The sequence below is a fragment of the Ovis aries genome, chromosome 18 (assembly GCF_016772045.2).
Source record: "Ovis aries strain OAR_USU_Benz2616 breed Rambouillet chromosome 18, ARS-UI_Ramb_v3.0, whole genome shotgun sequence".
NCBI classification, from domain to species: domain Eukaryota; kingdom Metazoa; phylum Chordata; class Mammalia; order Artiodactyla; family Bovidae; genus Ovis; species Ovis aries.
In genome coordinates, this window is record NC_056071.1 from 15,872,641 (window position 1) to 15,894,686 (window position 22,046).

Here is a 22,046-nt window from a genome sequence, read left to right on the forward strand (position 1 = left end):
TAAACTCTGGGGTTGATTGGGGTTCGATCCCTGGGTTGGGCAGATCCCTTGGAGGAGGGCATGGCAACCCACTCCAGTATTCTTGAGAATCCCATGGACAAAGGAGCCTGGGGGGCTACAGTCCATCGCTGGAAAGTCAGGCACAGCTGAAGCGACTCAGCATGCACACGTGCGTGCCCTGCTGAGCATGTCAGTGGGAGAGTGGTACCCAGTGCACCGTGAGACCTCCTGGGCTTCTTACGGAGGTTTCATTTTGCCCTTCATTTCACATGGCTTGTTGTCACAGAGAACAGTGTCCCCAGGTGGCGCTTGTCCTTGGGATCGTTCTCAGACCTTCACTCGGGGTGGGTGAATTGGCCAGGTTCCTGGGCATGCTTGGACAGTAACGTTCGCTTGTAATTGACCACGAAAGCTGAGTGAGTCTTAAGAACCAAACTGTGGCATTTGATGTATAAAATGTACCAGATCTTCAACACGAAGTGACCCACATGACCAAAGATCAGAGTGGGCCTCTGGGCAGCTGGGCAGCGGTGCCAGTATTTTATCTCTGCTTTCTGTGCTTAGTCTCTCTCTCTTAACTGGACGGTGTGAGGAGACATTATTGGAATACATTTACTTTCTTAGGGTAGTTCTATTTGGAGAAGATAATATTTGACAAATTCATCAGAACAGAAATCCGGTCAAGCAAATTGACTTTTTAAAAAATTCGTGTTTATGACTGCGTGAGGTCTCAGGTAGCAAGCAGGGTCTTTTGTTGTGGTGTGTAGGCTTATAAGCTCCCTCAGAAGGTGTGATCTTTGTTCCCCAACCAGGGGTCAAACCTGTGTCCCTTCATTGCAAGGCAGACTCTTAACCCCTGGACCACCAGGGAAATCCCCAGATTGACTTTTGGTATTGGCCTTTTGATTAAAGTATGAGGCTGGAATGTATTCATGGTCATTAAATTTGAGTGCATTTTAAAACTGAATCCCTGTATTAGCAGAACATATTCTTTCCATACATGTTGGAGATACTCCTTATTCTTACAAGTAGGTTTTTCTTTAAGATCCGTGATTGTGTGACAGAAGAAGGGGATTCTCTGAGATTTGGGTAATTAAGAGAGCTTATTTTCATTTCTTATATACATGCTTCACATTTGGGAATACTGTAGAACACACATTAAAATGGTATCTTCCTTTTGCACTGGACTGCCACTGCTGACAAAGCCGATGCACGTGAATTTGTGGCGTTCTTTGCACTCTGTTAGGCACTGTGGCTGCACCCTTTGGTCTGCCATTGCTCGGCATTTACCTGGGGTGTGGAGTGTCTGTTGTGCTGAGTAGGTACAGGGTTTTTTCTTTCATTTTATTTAGGATGTTGACCTTCCAGAAAGCCTGACAAAAGGAAATTCATGTATTCATTTGTTAAATTAGTCAAAGTTACCTGTCCTTTGCCAGGCACCAGGCGAGACAGTGAAAGGAGGGGCATGGCCTCCAGGTACAATTCCTTTTCTCCCCGCACTTCAGCTCAAGGGCATGAGAACAGTTGAAGGTAGCAGATGATGGTACATGTGGCAGTTGAAAGAAACATTGGGTGCTCAGAAGCCCCTACTCAAGGGGTCAGAGAAGCCTAACTGGGTACTGTGCTGAGTCACTTCAGTCATATCCAACTCTTTGCGACCCTTTGGACTGTAGCCCACCAGGCTCCTCTGTCCATGGGGATTCTCCAGGCAAGAATACTGGAGTGGGTTGCCATGCTCTCCTCCAGGGGATCTTCCCAACCCAGGGATCGAACCCAGGTCTCCCGCAGTGCAGGCAGATTCTTTACCGTCTGAGCCACCAGGGAAGCCCTGGGGAGAAGTGATACCAACGTCAAGACCAAGAGGGGATCACTGGGTTTGTTAGCAGGTGGAAAGCGAGACTGAGGACTCTGGGCTTCTTGTCTGAGGGCAGTGGAGTGGTTTTTGTTAAATCAACTGATTGATTCTGACACTGCAGAGAGGCCTCACTGAAGACCATGTTGGGAAGGAGAGGCTGGTAGGTGAGTAGAAGGCTCTTGCAGCGTTCTCATGAGAGCAGATGCTGGCCCAAAGCAGGTGCAGACCAGTGGCAGCAGAGAAGAAGTTGATGTTCAGAGGATTCTAGAAGACAGAATTAAAAGGGCTGAGTGAGAGGCGATAAAAGGATTCAAGGGCAGCGTCCAGGTCTCTGTCCTGTATGATGAGTTAGATGCTAGGCACCACTCACTGAAGGAGAGAGTAAACGAGGAGGAACAAGTCTGGAGCAAGGGGCTGAGTTGACGTATGTGCTTGTTGAGTTTGAGCTGCTGTGGGATGTCTGCCCACAGGTAGGCAGTGAGATGAATGAGGCTTGAATTCAAAGGACAGACCAGACTTGAAAATCGAAAGCTTTGAATCATCACTGTGTCACCTGCAGATTGTACCTGAAGAGGCAACAGTGAGTGAGGAGGTTTGGGGTGGGCGGGAAGAGAGCCGATACTGAATCCCGAGGACCACCACCATGCTCAAGGCGTTTCCTTACCTTAAACAGGGTGGGGGGCACTCCAGCTGTAAATGATGGCTGTGAAAAGTAGCGCGCTTCCTGTTTTCATAATCTAACAAGTACTGTCTTTGTTGGAGGCATTTTCTTAAGCCGCATTACCTTTCTGCATATTGAAAAAGAAAGGTGGACTTGTGAATAGTTGGTGCCTCGAGGCCCAGACAGCCGCCCCTGGCATCCTTCAGGCCAGTGGCACGGTTCTCGGCACCGTGGGTCTTTGTTCTGGTGTGATCCGCAGGCGCTAATGTCTTCTGTTAACCTGTTCCTCAGCCCAGCAGCAGATGCGGCCGGCACGGCGGATCTCGCTCTCCGTCAGCATCTCACCTCTCCTCCTTAAGTCTAAAACTCTCTTTTCTCTTGGCTCTTCTTACTCCAGTGATGAGGAGGAGGAGTTGCATAGTAAGTAAGCAACTTTGGGGTCCAGTGGCTGCTCTCCAGGGCCTGACCAGCGCTGAAAATGCCGTAGGCTTCCTACTAAGAGACTGGGGGGCTTTTATCCTCTTGCATGTCACCACTGCTGCATCATTCGCCTTCATGCTTAGCTTTGAAAATGAATTTGGATAAACGAATAAAGTTTTTGTCTTGTACACCACCAATGTTGCCTGATCCAGTGACCCAGTTCCAAGGCCCAAGACGTCGTCTCAGAACAGAGATACCTGCAAAGGCATACGGGGCTCCCATCCCACCTGGTGCCTTTTATAACGCTGCCTACTGACTTCTCAAAACGCTCCATTCAGTCATGTGAATTTCACTGTCATTGTTTCCCCTTTTTTGTCTCATAGGGCAGATACCTAGATGTCCACCTGTGACATTTAAAAGTCACTGTCAGACTTCTTTCTTCTCACCTTTTTTTCCCCCATCTTTGTCCGTTTTTTCGTTTGTGGGTGGGGCGGGGGTGCTATGCTGCATGGCTTGTGGGATCTCAGTTCTCCAGCCGGGTACTGAACCCGGGCCATGGGAGTGAAAGCTCGAATCCTAACCTCTAGGCCACCAGGGAACTACCCCAGACCGTTTCTTTAAGAATATCTTTCTTTGAGATTAAACCACATGAATTTATTGGATCGAAGAAGTTCCTTTGGAACTTTTAGTTTTGAATCCTTTCACTACACTGTAGGTTTCAGATTACTATATCATTACTTAATAATAACCTAATTTAGTATTAGTTTTAGTAAACTCAGAGAAGAAATGAATGCTGACCCCCATGAAAATTACTCTTTTCAGTTGTATGAGATTTCTAGACAATTCCAGGATTGCTGCTTTTAATGGAGAAAATACTTGCTATATAAAGCTAAATAATGAATTGTTTTCATTTCATATAGATCATATTAGTCTTAGGCAATTATAATATAAATGTGATTAAGCATCCTAATTCAGCACCATTTGCTGATCCTAAGTTTGAGCAGTATTTATTTAATACTTAAACATTAAAATTTAATATTTAGCAATATCAACTTCAGGGTGACATTTTTGCATTGTTCTTAAAGGAAAGTGGCTTATGCACAAATGAGTATCTTATATGTTCAACACTTTTTCACAAGTAAGATGCCTTTGGTATAGGAACATAAGATTTTCACTCCATACCAGCTGTCATAGGAGGGAAGTTGTGAAACTCCATCCACAACTTTTGAGTTTTTACAAATTCTCAAGGCTGTTGAGTATTTGTAATATGCTTGGAAATAGGTTAGATGACAAATAAAACTAAGGTTCCAATAGTATTTCTTCTACCACTAATACAAAATTATGACTGGTTATTCAGTTAATCAGTACCGGTTACTCAGTTAATCCAACAGAATAGCATCACAAAGTATAGAAGCTCAAAGAAACCCTTGAATCAAATATCCAGCATTCCTCAAAATGTGTTCCTTAAACTCAAAAATACAGTGAGAATTATGGGGTAGAGGGATGGGGCAGTAGGGGGAAAGGGTTGATTCTTGACCATATAAATTTAGGAAACTATTTTAAGCAGGTTTCAAAGGCTTATGTGTATCTTGCGAATTTTGAAGGTAGTGTTCAATATGCTGTGATTCCAAAATGTATTAACCAGGTAAACCACAGTATGTGCAAGACAACGTGTGACGTCTCAGGAGACAAGTGTTCCATGGGTGGAACACGCTTTTACGAATACTATGTCCGCCTAACAGCTCCAGTTCTGGAATGTTACTGTATTAGGTCTGCAGGTTGTTTCATGCCTTAAAACAAAATAGGTCTCGTTGAAATATGTTATTTACTTGCAGTAGTACTTAATAGGCTAAATTCAATGACAGATTTCTTTGCTTCTGTCTGTAATTATGTTATGGAAGTAACGTTGGTTATATCATGTTCTTAGATGCTCTGAAAACTTGACACTTAGGGAAAGTCAGAAGCATTTATTTTAGAAACATTGGTGAATTAATCACTGCTTTCAGAACCATACCTGAGAGGTTATGATGAATGAATTAAAATGAATTGAAGTATCTTTTAGCAGCAAAAAAAGTTGGAAATCCTTATAGGAGTTACAGATTCTCACAGTATTTGTTGAGTTCTTAGTTTATTTGACAGAAACCTTCTGGGAGCTTAGTCTTGGCCAGGCTCTCTGCTGGTTGGTGTTTTTCTTTATGGGTTTTATTTTTGCTTGGTTCATATTACTAAGGTGGTAACTTACTAGATAATTGATTACATGTACAGCAGAATCCTGGCAGCCTGAGAGAACTTGATGGTGCTTATATCATTCGGGGCTCCTTAAGTGTAAAACTTCTAAAGCCCCCAGTCTAAACCACACTCATTTGTTTAGGTAAATGAAGGCATTCTGAGGTTTAAATGTTGGTGTTTTCACCAGATCATGCAGAGCTGGAAGATAGATCCCAGGTCTTGCTCTTCCTCTCTCTCCTGGCTGTTGTTACTGTGCATCATAAGTGAAGCAGAAGGAGAACCCCAGACAAGTAAAAGGAAAAACTATAAAAGCAATTTTTTGAAGCCTTTGAATTCATTTTGAAGTTTCTAATGCATTATTTATACATGTTAGCTACTTTTCTATTCAAAAATCTGGAACAATTTGGGAGTTCTTAAGAGTTTCAAATGTTGATAATCTGGTAGCAGAACATTTTCCAAATCTCTATCAAACTGAAGTTTCAGTAACCTCAAGGAGAAAGGCGTATTTTGTCCACATTACAACAGTAGCTACATAGAGCAACCTTTGTCTACCTGGAATCACACACAGAAGGTGTTTCTATACCTGATCTCCTAAAACTTGGAAACCGTTTGTCATTAACCTATCATAGGTAAAATAATGGTATCACTGCTTCTGTGTTTGTTTTATTTAATGCCCTGTCTTATTTAGCTATTGATGTAATGGCTCATTTCAGTTTATGGTCTGATGGTTATGGAAGGAGGAATAATATATCTGCCCTACTCATCTGATCAGTATCAATTAGAAAGACCTTTCGCATCTGTTTTATCTTCCTTATTTCAGAGATGAAGAAGTGAAGTCTGGAGATCTCACCCCAAATTAGTGGCAAACCCTAGACCTTATAAGTTGGGTCTAATGCTCTTTTCTGTTGGTTTCCTAATGCTCTAATCCATTTCTAGGAATGCTCAAGAAAATGTCAGGCATATATTAGCTAGACTTTTAATATAGACATATATGAACACAAGGTTAAACAGCATGCAGAAAATGACATGTCGTTTCCTGTTGTGTATTCCTCTCTGACAGCATCTCAGAAAGATGGCCTATGGACTCTGAACCTTCGTAAGAACAGGAATTAGACATACATTTGAGCATTTTTGTTGTTTCATTTTGGGGTTTCTTTGGTTACTTGAATCCTGGATTTAAAAAAATTTTCCCCATGAGAAATTCACTCCCAGTTGCTGCCAATTTCCAGTTCTAATTTGAGGGTTTCATTTTCAAGTTTTCCTTCTTCCAAACCCTCAGAAGGAAAAGCACCCCACACTGGCTTTCAGAGGCTACTTTTGCTTTATCTGTGTCAGTCACAAAAACATTAAACATTTTATCTGTTATCCAGGTAAGATGCTTTTGTTCTGATGTTTTTCCTGCCGTTCTTGTTTTCCAGGTTCGCGGCCCTTCCACAGCACCAGCTCTAATCTGACTGGGAGGTACTATATACGTTTATTTTGCTACCCTTTTCTCAAGATGAAATGAAGGAAATCCAGAATGTCTTAACACATTTACGCAAAATAAGTTAATTGCGCTTACTGGAATTTTACTTCCTTGGTTGATAAATTTGGAATATCGGTTTAAATTTATGTCCTGGATAGCATTCTACTTTATTCTTTGTGGCGTCCTGTAGATGGAGATTATCGGTGCACCTACTCACATAAGGATACACTTGTATTAACTTCATGAACTTTGCACTGTTTGCTTACGGGAATTTCCAAGTCCAAGAACATTGTGTTTCACAGTGTGTGTGTGTGTTGGTATTCACGCAGTATTGCTGCCTACTTAGCCCTCGGAAGCTTTAAAGCTGTTTTCTTCTGTGTAGGTTCAGACAGTACACATCTCTGTCCAGGGAAGTGACTTGGTTTTTAACAGCAGGCAGAAGATTGCTATTTTGACTCATTGTTTATTATTCAAGCTTATGAGATTAAATATTTGATTTTAAGCATAATTGGGATTCTGATTGTTGCCCTGCAGTGTCTTATAAGTTGCCTTCCTTTTCACAAAGGAATCAATTGTGACCCAGTAATCCAGAACTCTCTCTCGATATGAGTCCTCTTGTTTGCACTTAACCATATTCTGCTTACTCTTTGTTCTTTCTAGAGCAGTGATTTTCATTTCCCCTTTGTCTTAGTAACAGACTGCTTTATATTTCAAGCAGTATTTTAAATATAAATAGACTTGAGCTACTGAACAGGACCCATGTGGTCCTGCTTGTCTCTGCTCTCACAGAAGCCCTCGAGGCAAACATTACTTTTCCAATGGAAAACTTCTAGCGTAACTGTTTTGGGACACTAGGAAAAGTAGTTTGAATGGATTTCTGTATAATAGATGATGTATTATGTAACAGTTCTACGTAGTTCTTTTTGTGCAAAAATGATAATGTGTACAAGGGCCCCGCATTCTTTGAGGAACTCAACCTTTGTGAATTTCCCAGGGTCTGGAGATACCCATCATGGATGGACTTAGGACATAGGTGTCCTAAACAAGTAGGTCAGTACCTCCAGGTCTCTGTGAAAGCCCTGCAGTAGATCTTTCTGCCCTCAGTATCGGTTCTACCTACCATTCAATATATTCCCTCCTTAAATCGTGCATAGCCGACTTCACATGTTGACAGTCCAGTGTGCCAGAAACCTAAATAAAAGGTGTGACCTCTGCTATGAGGGAACTTGTACATGCATTCAGTCATAAAAACTCCTTGGTTTGCATCTGTGGGTTCCTTTTTAGACACCTGTTTAATGCAAAGAAGTTTATACATTGGGTGCTGTTTTAGGTTAAGCAATTTCAGATACAGTAATTAATGACTAATTGATCATTAATACTAATCAACAGTTAGCATCAGATCCCTGAAAACCCATTAGTGAAACACTAATAACTGACATAAGAAAATTTAGCCAAGTTTTCGCAATAGGACGTGAGCATTGTGGTATGCTATGTTGAGTTGATATTATTATATAAAACCTTTCAGCAGCCTCTGGCCACCTCTTAGCCCTTTTCTCATTTGCACATGAGCATATAAGTTGGCTGTGACTTGTAGCCAAAATAATACCTGATAGTGATGGTTACAAAGAATTATATGTAGAGTGTTTTAATTTAAAAAAAAAAAAACAACTTCTGTAATCTTTTAAAAAACTCTTCTGTTCTCTATTTAGTATAACAGAAGAGAACTTTAATTTCCTGCCACAAGAAAGCCCCAAGAAAGATTGTGAACTAAAGAGTGGAACCAAAGTCAGTCGTACATTCAGCTACATCAAGAACAAAATGTCCAGCAGTAAAAAGAGCAAGGTAAGTACTGTTGTGGGCGTTTCTGTGTGACCCCCTCAGCCAGCCCTCAGTAGGCTCCAGGCACAGCACACACCCAGAAACTAATTACATGGGGGGGTCCTGTGGAATTGAGTTGAGAGATGCTGGCTGCAGGAAGCTAATACCTGAAGAAAACTAACAGCAAGAAAAACAACAATAAGGGATAACACTATCAGTTGAGTTTTTACTGTATGCTGAAAGCTTCCCATGTATTATCTGATTTAATCCTTTCCACATACTGTAAAGTAGATATTATCTCCTTTTTTATTAGGAGTAAGGTACCTCATCTGGGAAAAACATCAGAAATAAAAAGTATCTGTAATAATTCCACATTACAGATAAAAACTCTTCTGATATTTTTTGAATGTATTTTTAGAAGAAAAAAAAGTTAACTTTCTTATACTAATTCCCATTGCTAAATCGGAAGATGTTTCAAATCAGTGGGGAAAACTTTCTGCCTCTCACTTTCCTACACTCACTCTGTTCACCCATCTAGCCTCCAACAAAATAAGCAGGAAAAAAATTGGGACTCAGTTAAGGACTTCTTGCACAGGAATCACTATATATCTGTGTGTTATATGCATACGCACAGGTACATAATTATTAAGTTTTGTAAATGAGGTAAGATCTCTTTTCTTTCAGCAAATACTAGGTTTGGTCATCACTCAGATTTTTCCAGAAAACCTGCCACCACAATTTTGTTTTCTCATTTCACCTGCCCAAGTGCAGAATGGACAGAAAGTAGGCAAACTGGAAGACTCACGAAGAGGCTAGCGAACCGTTTCTAGAATAGTCTCCTGTTTAAGCGCTAACCTCCTGCTTAGCCTTGTTTTATGATTCAAAACAGTTAAGGTTAAAGAAGGCAGAACACTTAATTATTCTTTGTGTGGCCGCAGGGCTCAAAATAGAGCCGTGCCTCTCTTACCAGCTGCCTTGGCCTCTGGTTGGGCGTCAACAGAAGGCGGCCTCCTTGAAAGAGCAGTGTTAATTGGCCAAGAGAGTCTGATGGAGTCAGCATTCTGCTAGGTGCTGACAAGCAGGTGGAGGAACCAAAGCACACGGTCTTTACCTGGATGATGTTTACCGTCTGTTCGGATGACTCCAAGTGTTTCTCTTGCCTTTTTTTGGTTTTAACCCGTGAAATCTTTTCTCCAAACAAACTTTTAACCAGAAGACCAGGGTGAAGTGGAGAATTCCCCCTTCTCCATCCACCTCCCTCGTGACGCCAGCTTAGGGGCAGAGTAGTGAATACGCCACTGATGGCTTTGGCGAGGCAGTACGAGCAGACGTGAGCAAAATGACGCGAGGCTGAACACAGAAACTGGGACCCGACCTTTCAAAACATCTCGCACCGCTCTCCTTATTTCCCCAACCGCGGCCCAGAGAAGCACGCTTCAGGTCACAGACCAGGTCATATCTTGTGATCTGACTTCTGCCGAGTAATACTGTCCAGTTCTGTTCACTCTTTGGCAAGCGTGAGCTGCACAGTGTCTCTTTCTTTTAATTTTGTTAATAACCTCAAAGGGCTGGAGTCTGCAGCTGCCTAGGAGAGGGCTGAAGAGAAGGGGGCAGGCAAAAAGAAGGAACCTCAAAGGGCTGGAGTCTGGAGCCAGCTAGGAGAGGGCTGAAGAGAAGGGGGCAGGCAAAAAGAAGGAACCTCAAAGGGCTGGAGTCTGGAGCCGGCTAGGAGAGGGCTGAAGAGAAGGGGGCAGGCAAAAAGAAGGAACCTCAAAGGGCTGGAGTCTGGAGCCGGCTAGGAGAGGGCTGAAGAGAAGCGGGCAGGCAAAAAGAAGTAACCTCAAAGGGCTGGAGTCTGGAGCCGGCTAGGAGAGGGCTGAAGAGAAGGGGGCAGGCAAAAAGAAGTAACCTCAAAGGGCTGGAGTCTGGAGCCGGCTAGGAGAAGGCTGAAGAGAAGGGGGCAGGCAAAAAGAAGTAACCTCAAAGGGCTGGAGTCTGGAGCTGGCTAGGAGAGGGCTGAAGAGAAGGGGGCAGGCAAAAAGAAGGTAGTGTCCGTGCAAGTGCAGCCTGGCGGCAGCAGCAGGCCATCTTTAGGTGACCTCTCACCTCCCAGCTTCTCCGTCAGAGTGGCTGGACTCTTTTGCAATGAGACTGCTTCCCCTTTCAGGCTCTTGGCCCCAAGATTTGGTCTCTGGCAGCTTGTGTTATCTCTAGCGATGGAAATTCTCCAAAAGTTACAAATCTGTAACCCTGGATTGCAACCCACTTCACATTATCAGGGGTGCAGGCACCCCTTTAGCCACATTATCAGTTTATTAAGAAGCTTAAGATTCACCTTTGATCATTGTTACCAGCTCACTTCAAATAAGATTGTTTTTGAAGGATAGCTCACAAAGGATAGCTCAGCTTTTGTCTATGTACCAAAAAAATAGTAAGAAACAGGAGAATTGGTGAAGTAATGCATTTTATGGTATTGTTGTTTAGTCACTAAGTCGTGTCCAGCTGTTTTTGTGACCCCATAGACTATAGTCCCGGAGAAGGCAATGGGATCCCACTCCAGTAATCTTGCCTGGAAAATCCCATGGACGGAGGAGCCTGGCGGGCTTCAGTCCATGGGGTCGCTAAGAGTCGGGCACGATGGAGCGACTTCACTTTCACTTTTCACTTTCATGCATTGGAGAAGGAAATGGCAACCCACTCCAGTGTTCTTGCCTGGAGAATCCCAGGGACAGGGGAGCCTGGTGGGCTGCCGTCTATGGGGTCGCACAGAGTCAGACATGACTGACTCAACTTAGCAGCAGACTGTAGTCCACCAGTCTCCTCTGTCCGTGGGATTTCCCAGGCAAAAATACTGAAATGGGTTGCCATTTCTTTCTCTAGGGGATCTTCCCAACCCAGGGATCAAACCCATGTCTCCTGCATTGCAGGGCAATCTTTACTACTGAGCCACCAGGAAAGCCCCACATTTATGTTAAGTTGCATTAAATACCTTGTCTGTCTTTGCCATTGTACCCACAGGAGGGCTTTTCCATTCAGAAATGTTTGATTCTCTAAAAGGATAACATAAAAATAAGTGAATATTTTCCTGGTGTCATGATGCTGGCTCTACTGGTTTTCTTACCCATTGAATAATGTTACTTCTCCATAATGCTTAAAAAATTGAAATGCTACTATAGGTGTTAGCACTAGTTTTTTAGTGTAAGCACTCTATATATAGTATGCTATATGTGTAACATAATACATGCTATATATATATTTATTTTTTCATATCTGTAGCCATGTGAGTATGAGAAATTTGGGGGAAGTTGAGTACTGATCCTTTATAGGTCCTTTCAAGAATTCTCATTAACTGGCATGAGTTAATAAATATGTTGAGTCGTGTGTGTGTGTGAAAGAGGGAGAACCTAAACAGGAAATAGAACAGGAAGACTGGCAGGCAGTTCCTGCTTTTGTGTTTCAGCATCTTTAAGAGGTAGTACTGTTTCCTGATAAGTGAGTCTGCTTGCTGCAGGCTCATAACAGACACACACACATACTGTACATACTGTGTGTGTGTGTGTGTGTGTGTGTATAGTGTCCTCATTACAGAGGGAGTGGGGTGTGACCCTCTCTAAACCACCCTGTCACATCGATTTATTTTTTTCTAAGCTTTCCTCTTTGCAGACGAGTAGGAGATGGTCAGAGATGTTTGAGATAGATTCTTAATCTGATTTGAAGTAGGCCTTTTTGGATGCCAGGATTAGATTCCTGCCCAGATGTTAATCTGCTCCCTGGCTTCATGACAAGACATTCAACTTCACCTCCCAGTTCCCGTGAAGTGTCTGAAAAAGAACTAAACATCTTAGCCTTTCAAAGGTGCCAACTAGGGTAAAGAAGTGTTTGCCAAGACTTAAACCAATGTTAGATGTCATCATCTCTCTTTTTTCTTCAGTCGCTTAATCATAGCATGTTTCACAGTTTTCCAGAGAGTTTTTTTTTAAATCATAATTACTTGTCTAAAATGGTAGGTTTAGAAGAATCAAAATATCACTTCCCCTCATAGTATCCCAGTGTAGTTGTCTCTTGCATTATCCCCATTAAATGCTATTTGTTTCCGTTTCCCCAGCACACATTTTGGCAGGAGTTAAACCTGGAAAAATCAAACTTCAGAAAACAGCCAATCACTGCCTTTCCACAGGCGACTTCACCAAAAATGTTTTCTTTAGAAATGTATGGTTTTTCAAATGAGGACCTCTGTTTAAATAGATGTGTTCCTTAACTTCCAGCATTGAGAAAAAAATCCGCCTCCGTTTTGCCAGAGCTCCCGTCTTGCCACTTTAGCACTGTCCGCACAGCGTGTGCAGGGGAATTTGTCCGGTGTCGTGCCCTGGGTCCTCTGTGCCTGGGCGGTAGGCCGGACCAGCAGCATGCAAATGGTTAAGCTTATCTTAAGGAAACCCGCAGCCTCAGCCCTCCCCCGTTCCTTTTCTCAACCAGTCCCCAGCTTCCTCTTACAGTTTCTCTAGTGGTTGCTCTAATGGCAGCTCAAAACTGCCAGGCCCTGGCCCGCCGGCATGAGCCCCTCCTCCCGTGAGAGCGTATTTCCTGGCATGGGGGTCGAATCATGTCGGCAAAATGGGGTCGGTTTCATGAAGCACCCCTCATAACAGTGAGATTCATAGGACCAAAGCATGGGGAGGTAAGCGCCTGACTTCTTTACAGCACTAGCTTCTGACCAGCACAGAGAGAGACAGTGGAGTTTGTTGTTTTGTTTTGTTTTTATCCTTGGAGGAGCTGGTTGGGATTCTCGCAAAGGATGGGGAGATTATCTGTTCAGATTTGAAGAGCATAGCAAGGTTTGGGAGAGTAAGCTAGCTGCCCACAGACCTTAACTCTCAGAGCAACTTTTTTAGCTTTCTTGAGCAAAAAGGTCAGGTGCTCTTCAGTTTAACATTTTGTATATGAGAAGCCTTTAACAAAATTTAGTTCAAAGAAAAATTATTAGAAAAACTCAGTTTCTTCATCCTGATTTTTATTAGAGTTTTAGATACTTTAGCAGTTAACGAATTTTCACTCAGAACAGTTTCCTGTTTTATAAAGTGAAGTGGTTTGTTTTCCCTCCCTTCCTCTCCTGTTGTTTTTTATAGTTCTAAAGTGTAGCAATTTGATTCTTAGATTTTTATTATATGCATGCTATTAACAAAGGACTTTACGTGAATCACAAACTTAACAAATGTTCACCATTTCAGTATAGCAGATGGGTTCTGAATACAGAGTCAGAAGACCTGGGTTTTTTATTTTAACTGCAGATCATTTGCTGTGTGACATTCTGTGAGTGCACAAACGTCTCTAGTCCTTGGAAGTAGAGTGCAGTGACCAGGAGCTGAGCTTTACAGTTGGCAGATCTGGAAGTTAGCTCCAGCTTGGGCAGTTACTGGTGTGTGGCCTCTATCTAGTACATGAGCCATCTCTCAGCCTCGGCCCTCGAGTGTTTCATGGAAATCATAGCTGGTCCTTACACGCCATTGGGTTGTTAATGAAAAATTTCACGTCAGTTGCTTTCTGCAGTGCTTGGCACATAGTGATTGTTCCAACTCTTGCCTGCTATTATCTTTGTTATTTATCTTTTCAGTTAGGAAATGGGAGGCATAACGCCCACCTTACTCACTTCAGAGTTGTTGATTCAGATGAAATAATGTAGATAGAAGGCATTGATTGAAAATAAGACCTTTGATAGTTGTCATGATACCTGACATCGGGGTATCTCTTTTTTCAGGGATTGTTTTGGATGACAGCAATAGTGTTGTTCTATGCCCTGGAAAATGAGGACCCTAAAGTTGGTGATGACCACCACTACTAAATGCATTCCTCCTGCCTCTATACATTGCAGTTCAGGGTCCAGTTAGTTTGAAAGAAAATTATTCATTTGCTGTTGATTAACCAGCCAAGTGTCTATCTAACCGTGTCTGGGAAGGACCTTTTATGAAGAGTGTATGATCAGACCACACGGTCCTCATCTCCTAAGGGTAGTGTGTACCTGAAATGCCCCTGGCTGCTTTGGATATTTTATTAAGGATCTAACACTTATTACTATTTCTTTGCATTTTTAGGGTTTAAACCCCTCCTCCTCCAGTTTGAAAACTGGGCCAAAGCTGAACCTTGAAACTTTTGATTAGTAGGAACAGCAAATGTCTGTGTGGGGGATAGTTCACGTTTCTGGCTAGAGTAGGGGAGGCAGTTATCAGATGTGTGCCTTTTCTTAAGGGTATGTGATGGATGGGAAGCAGTTGTGGGGAACCCTGAGTCGTTTTTCACGCTGCCCAATCATCTCTCCCTCAGGCTGGTCCCAGAACCATCGCATCCTTTCTTCTGCTCCCCGCCCTGCAACTGGGCTCGGCGCTGGCTGTTTCAGGAGGCCTGCAGGCTCCTCCTCCTCCAGCGCCCATGCTGGTGCCTAGGCAATGAACGTGTCTATTGGCATAGCTTCCCTGGTGACTCAGACAGTAAAGAATCCACCTGTAGTGCAGGAGATCTGGGTTCAATCCCTGGGTTGGAAAGATCCCCTGGAGAAGGCAGTGGCAGCCCACTCCAGTATTCATGCCTGGAGAATCCCATGGACAGAGGAGCCTAGCAAACTACAGTCCATGGGGGTGCAAAGAGTCAGACACAACTGAGCGACTAACACTTTGACTTTCCAAGCCAGGGACAAAACTGTTCAACCTGCCCAATCCTCCTAAGGTTTTTCTAATGCAACTCGAATGCACACAACTTGATAAAAAAATTTTTTTATGTCCAGGACAGCATTCCTAACTTTGATTCAAAACATTGACCAGCCACTGTTGACCACAGGTAGCCCAGTAGCCTTCTAGAAGGGAAGGCCTTCCAGTGTTTGGTTAACAATGTAATGTCGGTTGTTTTCTTTGGCAGGAAAAGGAAAAAGAAAAAGATAAAATTAAGGAGAAGGAAAAAGAGTGTAAAGAGAAGGAGAAGGACAAGAAGAGTGTGAACGGGCACGCTTTCAGTTCCATCTCGATCGTGGGTCCCATTGTCTGCAGCCAGTGTATGAAGCCCTTCACCAGCAAAGACGCCTACACGTGTGCAAGTAAGAGATGCGTGTGTTCTGTGCAGTAAAACGCCCCAGGCTTGGAAACGTTCGTTTCTAGTTTCCTGTCCTTCCCACCCCTTATCTGTCCCTCTTTGATGTGGAGAAGTAGCCCTTTTTCTGTCTTCCTTTAAACAGCATTGGAGACATAGATTCCAGATAAGAGAATGCGGAGCCCTTAATGTCTCTCAAAGAGCCCGATTTCAAATTTCCTCTCCTGCTGTCCCTAAGCCACTGCCTTATTCTGGAAGTCCATGTCAGCATGAAAACCATCTCATAGCCTCAAAGCCCGAAGCCGCCCAGTGGTCCCTTGTCAGTCACTTTGGCTCACTCCAGTGCTAACCATTTGCAGTTCATGGGCCATACGAAAGCAGGCTGCAGTTTGCAAACCCTTGCTATGAGGCATTACATCTCAAAATGCGGTTGCACACAGAAAGGAGTAGGGCTCATCGTGCACAGTGGGGAAGATCAGGGAGGCCGCTTGTGGTCAGACGTGGCTGATGTGAAGGGCCAGTCATCAGAAGGCGGAGGTGATGGGCGTCACGTTACACCTGTAACCAGTTTGGACTGAACAGTGACTAACCCAGTCCCCAAGAAGCACTGCCCAGACTGTGATGTCACGACCCGGTCTTGATTTTAGTCATTTGTGTGAAATATTGTGAGTGACTTGTTAACACAAGATAGTTAACTTACTGAAATTTGAAAATTTTTAAAACTGTACCTGAGCAGAGTCAAGAGTTACAATAATAATTTCCAGTTACTTGCCTCCTTAAATTTTAGAGGCAGAGTGGAGTGACAGCTGGCACAGAGCCCGTGTTATCCGTGCTGCAGCTGTTGTGACTTTTTAGACAACTGGTGTTAACCCACACGTGTTCGTAAAATGCCTTGCATGGATGTATTTTACTCCACATGTTGTCTCAGCCCTCTTTGTTCTTCTGTCCTGTTTTTCCTTAAAGAAAGCCTCTGGGGAGCTCTCGTGTCTGTATTCGTGCTCGTGGGCAGATACCACACACATGCATGCCCTCCGTCGTGTGTGACTTACCAGGAAATAGAGGGCTCCAGCACTGTCACATGTTCCGTGCGACCTCGAGGAGACAAAAGGCTGTCACTGTCCAGTATGTCCCCAGCACGTTAGTCTGCAGCTCAGGCTCTAAGAGGACTCATTCTTAGTAGACCAGTGCCTTGTCGCCAGGATAGTTTCTTAGCTGCTAGACACAGTTTCTCAGTGCTGGAGTGACTTGGTTGTCTGAGGCAGCGGTCACCAGGTCCTTTTTGATATGCTTATCTAGCATTAGAACATTCTTAGCCTACTACACATGGCTTCCCAGGTGGCACTAGTGGTAAAGAATCCGCCTGCTACTGCAGGTGCAAGAGACGTGGGTTCAGTCCCTGCGTCGGGAAGATCCCCTAGAGCAGGAAGTGGCGCCCCACTCCAGTTTCCTTGCCTGGATAATTCGTGGGCAGAAGAGTCTGGTGTGTGTGTGCGCGCGTGCACGTACTGTGTGTGCGTGCTGTGTGTGCTGTGCTATGCGTGCTGTGTGTGTGTGTCTGCTGTGTGTGTGTATACTGTAAAAAGATGACACACGTGTCCTATATTATACTTCCAGAAGAGTCTGTTGCGTGTGTGTGTGTGTGTGTGTGTGTAATAAGATGACACACGTGTCCTATATTATACTTCCAAAGAGCTCATTCTAGGAATGAGAAGTCAGCCTTGCCATTTTCTTGTTTGCTGATCAGTTACTAGTTATTTTAATATTCTCAGATGTACAGTTTCTACAGGAGTTTGTCTTTTAGTTGAAACTACATATAATTTATGAGTGATATTATTGAGCACAGGTAAATTTGCATTCATTGCAAGGTACTTAAAGTAAACACGAGGAGGACATCGCTGTTCACACCCCTGACCTACCATCCTGGCACCTCTTCCTCCCTCCAGAATCCTCCAGGATCACACATACCATGGGGCTGCCTAACAGCGCGGCAGAGTGAGCCGCCCTGAGTGTTAAATACTCCATTTCTCTTTTAAGTCTGTACCAGTGAGAGCTGTGGAAATTCCCTCCTCCACTGCAGAGAGTTGACTCCCCTGTGAAGTGCCTGTTCTCCATGACAGGAGTGTTGGCCTCAGAGAAGAACGGGGAGAGACCACGTTTCTTAGTTGGCTGCATGAAGTTCGTATCCCAGCAGTACAGCAGGCCGAACACCCGCTTTCTGCTATGAAACAATTCTTAAAAATGTCTTTTCAACAAAATAAGTGTTTTAGAAAACTCGTACACAGCTGAGCACGCAGAAAAGAACATCCCCAAGCAGTGTACATCCTTTTCTCCATTAGGAACTTGATTCATTTCAACCGTTTAATAACCGTCAGCATCTTCTGCCTGCATTTGCCAATGCTTCTTCATCACGGTTTACCTTCCTTGCATGGGATCTGGGTTTTTTCTTTTTTGTCATAAGTTCAGCTTCAGCTTCATAAGACTCTTTCCGCTCCCGTGGGAATCTCTGGAGTCCCTGTTCTGTCGCAGTGACCCTGTGGTGCCGCAGTCCTGCGTCTGTTTCAGCGGGGATCCCATAGGGTTTCATCATCGCCGGATTGGAATTCCACCAAACCTGTAGACACAGCTTCCTAACTCAGGGTTCTAGGAGATACAAATGGTGTAAATCCAGACCCTGGATTCATAGGTAACACAGAATTCTCACTCTAAGTCCAAGGGAGGGCAGGTGTACATGGCTTTTTCCAGGCCCTTTGGCGGGGCTGTTCCCGTCTTTAGTTTAAAGCTCTTGACTATATTCAGGGGTCTCAATTCCAGCCGCCACTATGTGCCCAGAGACCACGTGTCTGAGGGGGACGATCTGTGCTTCTTAGAATACCACACAACCAGCGGGTGGATTAGAAAAAGAACTGAATAAAACTAATAGTAAAAATAAAACTAATAATAAAAAATAAATAACTGAATGTAAGTAGCTCTTGAAGAATCTTCATGGAGATTTTTCATATGATTTAGTGTTCTGCATCACTGGTGGGTTGCTGTGATTTAGATTTATATACATAGAGGAGCAGTGGCTTCCATTCTGTCATCTGCTTCAGTAGTGGGGAAGAGCTGAGTGAATATTCTAGGAGATCTTGGTGACTTCAGACTGCATTTCTTTTTTTACTTTTAACTGTCAATAAGTCTGGTGACACAGACAGTAAAGAATCCGTCTACCAGTGCAGGAGACACAGGACTCTTGGTTTTGATCCCTGGGTCAGGAATAATCCCCTGGAGAAAGGAATTCTTGCCTGCAGAATTCCACGGACAGAGGAGTCTGGTGGGTTCCAGTCCATGGGGTTTCAAAAGAGTCAGACAAGACTGAGTGACTAACAGCACCAATAAGTATGCATTTGAGTTCCTTATCTTAAATGAACTTATTCAGCGAAGATCAGTTGCCTGCGATATGCAAGGCACTGTGTAATTCATTCAAAAGCTGTTTGTCAGCAAATATTCTTTGAGCAACCTGTGTGCCTAGCACCTTTCTCTTACTCTTTTTTTTCCCCATGAGTGTATTTTACGTGTAACACTGTGTAAATTTAACAGTGCCAAGTGTTAACTTGATGCATTTGTATATTATAATCTGATTGGTGTTAATGTTTCCATATTTGGCACCTCTGCCCCATCACATGATCCTTTTTAGTGGTTGGAATATGTAATTAGAAACACCTTTCTCAAGTTGCTTATTACACAGTGGCTTAGAATAAGAGTTCTCAAGGTGTGATCCTTGGTACTTACTCATTGCAGCATTATTCGTGTTGTGGAAAACTTCAAAGGAGCTAAGTATCTAACAGTAAAAGATAATATATTCTTTAGGTGGAATATTAGGCCAGTGGTAAAAATGGAATCGCTCAAAGGTCATCAGCTGTTTTTCTGTGGGGACTTCCCTGGTTGTCCAGTGGCCCTGAGACTCTGAGCTCCCAATGCAGGGGACCTGGGTTCGATCCCTAGTTGGGGAACTAGATCCCACGTGCTGCAGCTAAGACCCTGCACAGCCAAATAAATAAATAAACTTTTTTTAAAAAGTTTTTCTGTGAAGAAACTGATAGTTAGGACACTAGGCTTCGGAGGCTATTAAGCATCTGTGATGATCACCCTACTCACTTCTTATGGCAGAAAAGCAGCCACAGATTAGACATGAATGGGAGCGTGACTGTGTTCCAGTGAACCCGCTTTTGCAAAACAGGTGTGAGCTGACTTCAGCCCCCAGGCTGTGGTTTCTCAGCCAGTGGAATAGATCTGCAGGTACCGACAGATCTCCACGACATTTTGGAAACTTGAGAGGCAATAAATGGAACTGTGTGTATGATCCCAAATTATAGGAAACAGATAAGTAAATAGTAATTGTTTATGTAGCTATATGAGAATGTCTATAAGGATATACACCAAACTGTTAACAATTTGAAAAAGAGGTTAGAGGAGAGATTGAAGGGGACTAAGTTTTTGTTTTATACTTCTGCATTGTTTGAATTTTTTAAGACTGTACTTGAATATTGGCTCACTGAGTTTAAAAAAAATGTAAATGTCATCTCAGTGGTAGTTTCAAAGGTTTTTCTGCTTGTCAGCTGGTCTCTGAAGAAAGCGCAGACTATGTTGACATTGATTGAAGAGAGAAATGGCTTTAAGCAGTTGGAGAGAAGATCAGAGTCACTCTGTCACTGTCATGGTAGCACCAGCGTGGATGAGAAGCGGACCCCACCAGCTCTCAGTTCTGAGTTATGATGTGAAATACTATCAGAAAGTTGAGGGGCAAAAGAGATGGAAGATCTTGTTTAAAGACCCAAAGAATCCTTTTCTTTGTGCTATTCTCTGCTGACTCAGACGGTCAAGAATCTGCCTGCAATGCAGGAGGCCCAGCTTTGATCCTTGGTCAGGAAGGTCCCCTGGACAAGGGAACGGCAACCCACTCCAGTGTTCTTGCCTAGACAATTCCATAAACAGAGGAGCCTACACTCTGTGGGGTCTCCAAGCGTCAGACACGACTGAGCGACCAGCTGGTTGACTTTCATAGAGAACCATAGGTTTATGGTTATAGTGAGTGGATGACTCACTATGTACTTCCACGAGTAGCTCCAGAAAACTTTTCGATTTAAGTGCAGGCTGGAGAAAGTTGTCTGATGATGTCGGTATATGAAACATCTTATTACTGTCATTGATTTTTGCATACACGTTATTTTCAGGTGAAAAGAGTTGGATTACTGTTAGTCTGTGTTAGAGTACAGTGACTCGGAATTGAACCTGCGTCTGGCGTGCAACTGCTTTGTCTAGAGCAGAATATCCACTCTGGTGGAAGAGAATGCACCTCTTGTAACCAGGCATCGTAAGCCCATTTTTGTTCCCTCCATACCTTTCCCTGTTAAATAGAAATTCTCTCTTACTGTATTCACTCCATGATGAAATAGAGCTAGGGCACCTCAGACTGTTGAAGTGCCTGTACTGTGGATAATAGTGTTTACAGGATGCCCCCTGAAGAGGGGGCCCATGTAGCTTCTGGGAAATGTCTGTGGCCCAGGGACACTGAACCACCCACAAAGAGTCACCTGTGGGGGGCTGGTACTGATGGGGAACAACCTGACTCAAGAGATTTGAGGCTTGTAGACTGAAGTTCTCAGCCCCCGGTCTGTGTAGCAATTAAATAGCTCAGTAAGACAGCGGTTTTCAGAATGGTTTTTGTGGAACTGGTGTTTTGGAAGTTCCACAGATTGTGGGATTTATATATTTTTAAAACTAATTTACAGCCTACTTAAAAATACACTCTCAAAAGTGTCACCAAATTTTAACATCAACATATTAACTTTAGCTGTCTACCTACTTTGTTTGAATTTTTCCTTCCATCTTGAATTAATTGAAGAATGTAATATGATTCCAAGGCAAGCCATTTTAAAAAAAAGAAAACTACTAACATTTGTACCTACCTATCTGTGAAAACAAAGATACTGTACTCTGTATTAATGCATGAAAAGTGAAAGTGAAAGTCGCTCAGTTGTGTCCAGCTCTTTGCAACCAAATGGACTGTAGCCCACCAGACTCCTCTGTCCGTTGGATCTCCCAGGCAAGAATATTGGGATGAGTTGCCATTCTCTTCTCCAGGGGCTCTTTCTGACCCAGGGGTCGAACTCAGGTCCTCCCTCCTGCGTCATAGGAAGATTCTTCACTGTCTAAGCCACAAAAATAAATACAGACATAAATTAGATGCTGAGGTAGATACATGAACAGCAAGTATAATATCCACCTGATTGCTTATATTTTGATCCATCAGAACAGCTTCACTGTTCTCTTTCATTGCAAAAGTAAATGTTGAGATTAGAGTTCAAATATCTGTGCTAAATATTTTACATATTTGATAGCACACAATATAGCAATATTTTATTAAGGCTTTTTAAATATGGAAGATCAATAAAATAGTGGGTTGACTACTAGTTCTATGTTAACAGTGTTAATAATAGTAGGATGGAGGTTTTTTGGTCTTAATTTGTAGTTTTAATGTTGAGTCA

The 22,046-nt window shown here is 43.2% G+C and overlaps 1 protein-coding gene across 13 annotated transcripts in view; it reads left to right on the forward strand.

Moving 5' to 3' along the window:
* Window positions 1-22,046, forward strand: part of AKAP13 (A-kinase anchoring protein 13) — a 320,810-nt gene that overhangs the window by 253,986 nt on the left and 44,778 nt on the right. For all 13 annotated transcript variants that reach the window (XM_060402005.1, XM_027975368.2, XM_060402001.1 and 10 more), the window contains 3 exons: window positions 6,584-6,626; window positions 8,340-8,472; window positions 15,355-15,529. In XM_060402005.1, coding sequence (XP_060257988.1) covers window positions 6,584-6,626; window positions 8,340-8,472; window positions 15,355-15,529 — 351 coding nt within the window. The remainder of the gene's footprint in view (window positions 1-6,583; window positions 6,627-8,339; window positions 8,473-15,354; window positions 15,530-22,046) is intronic.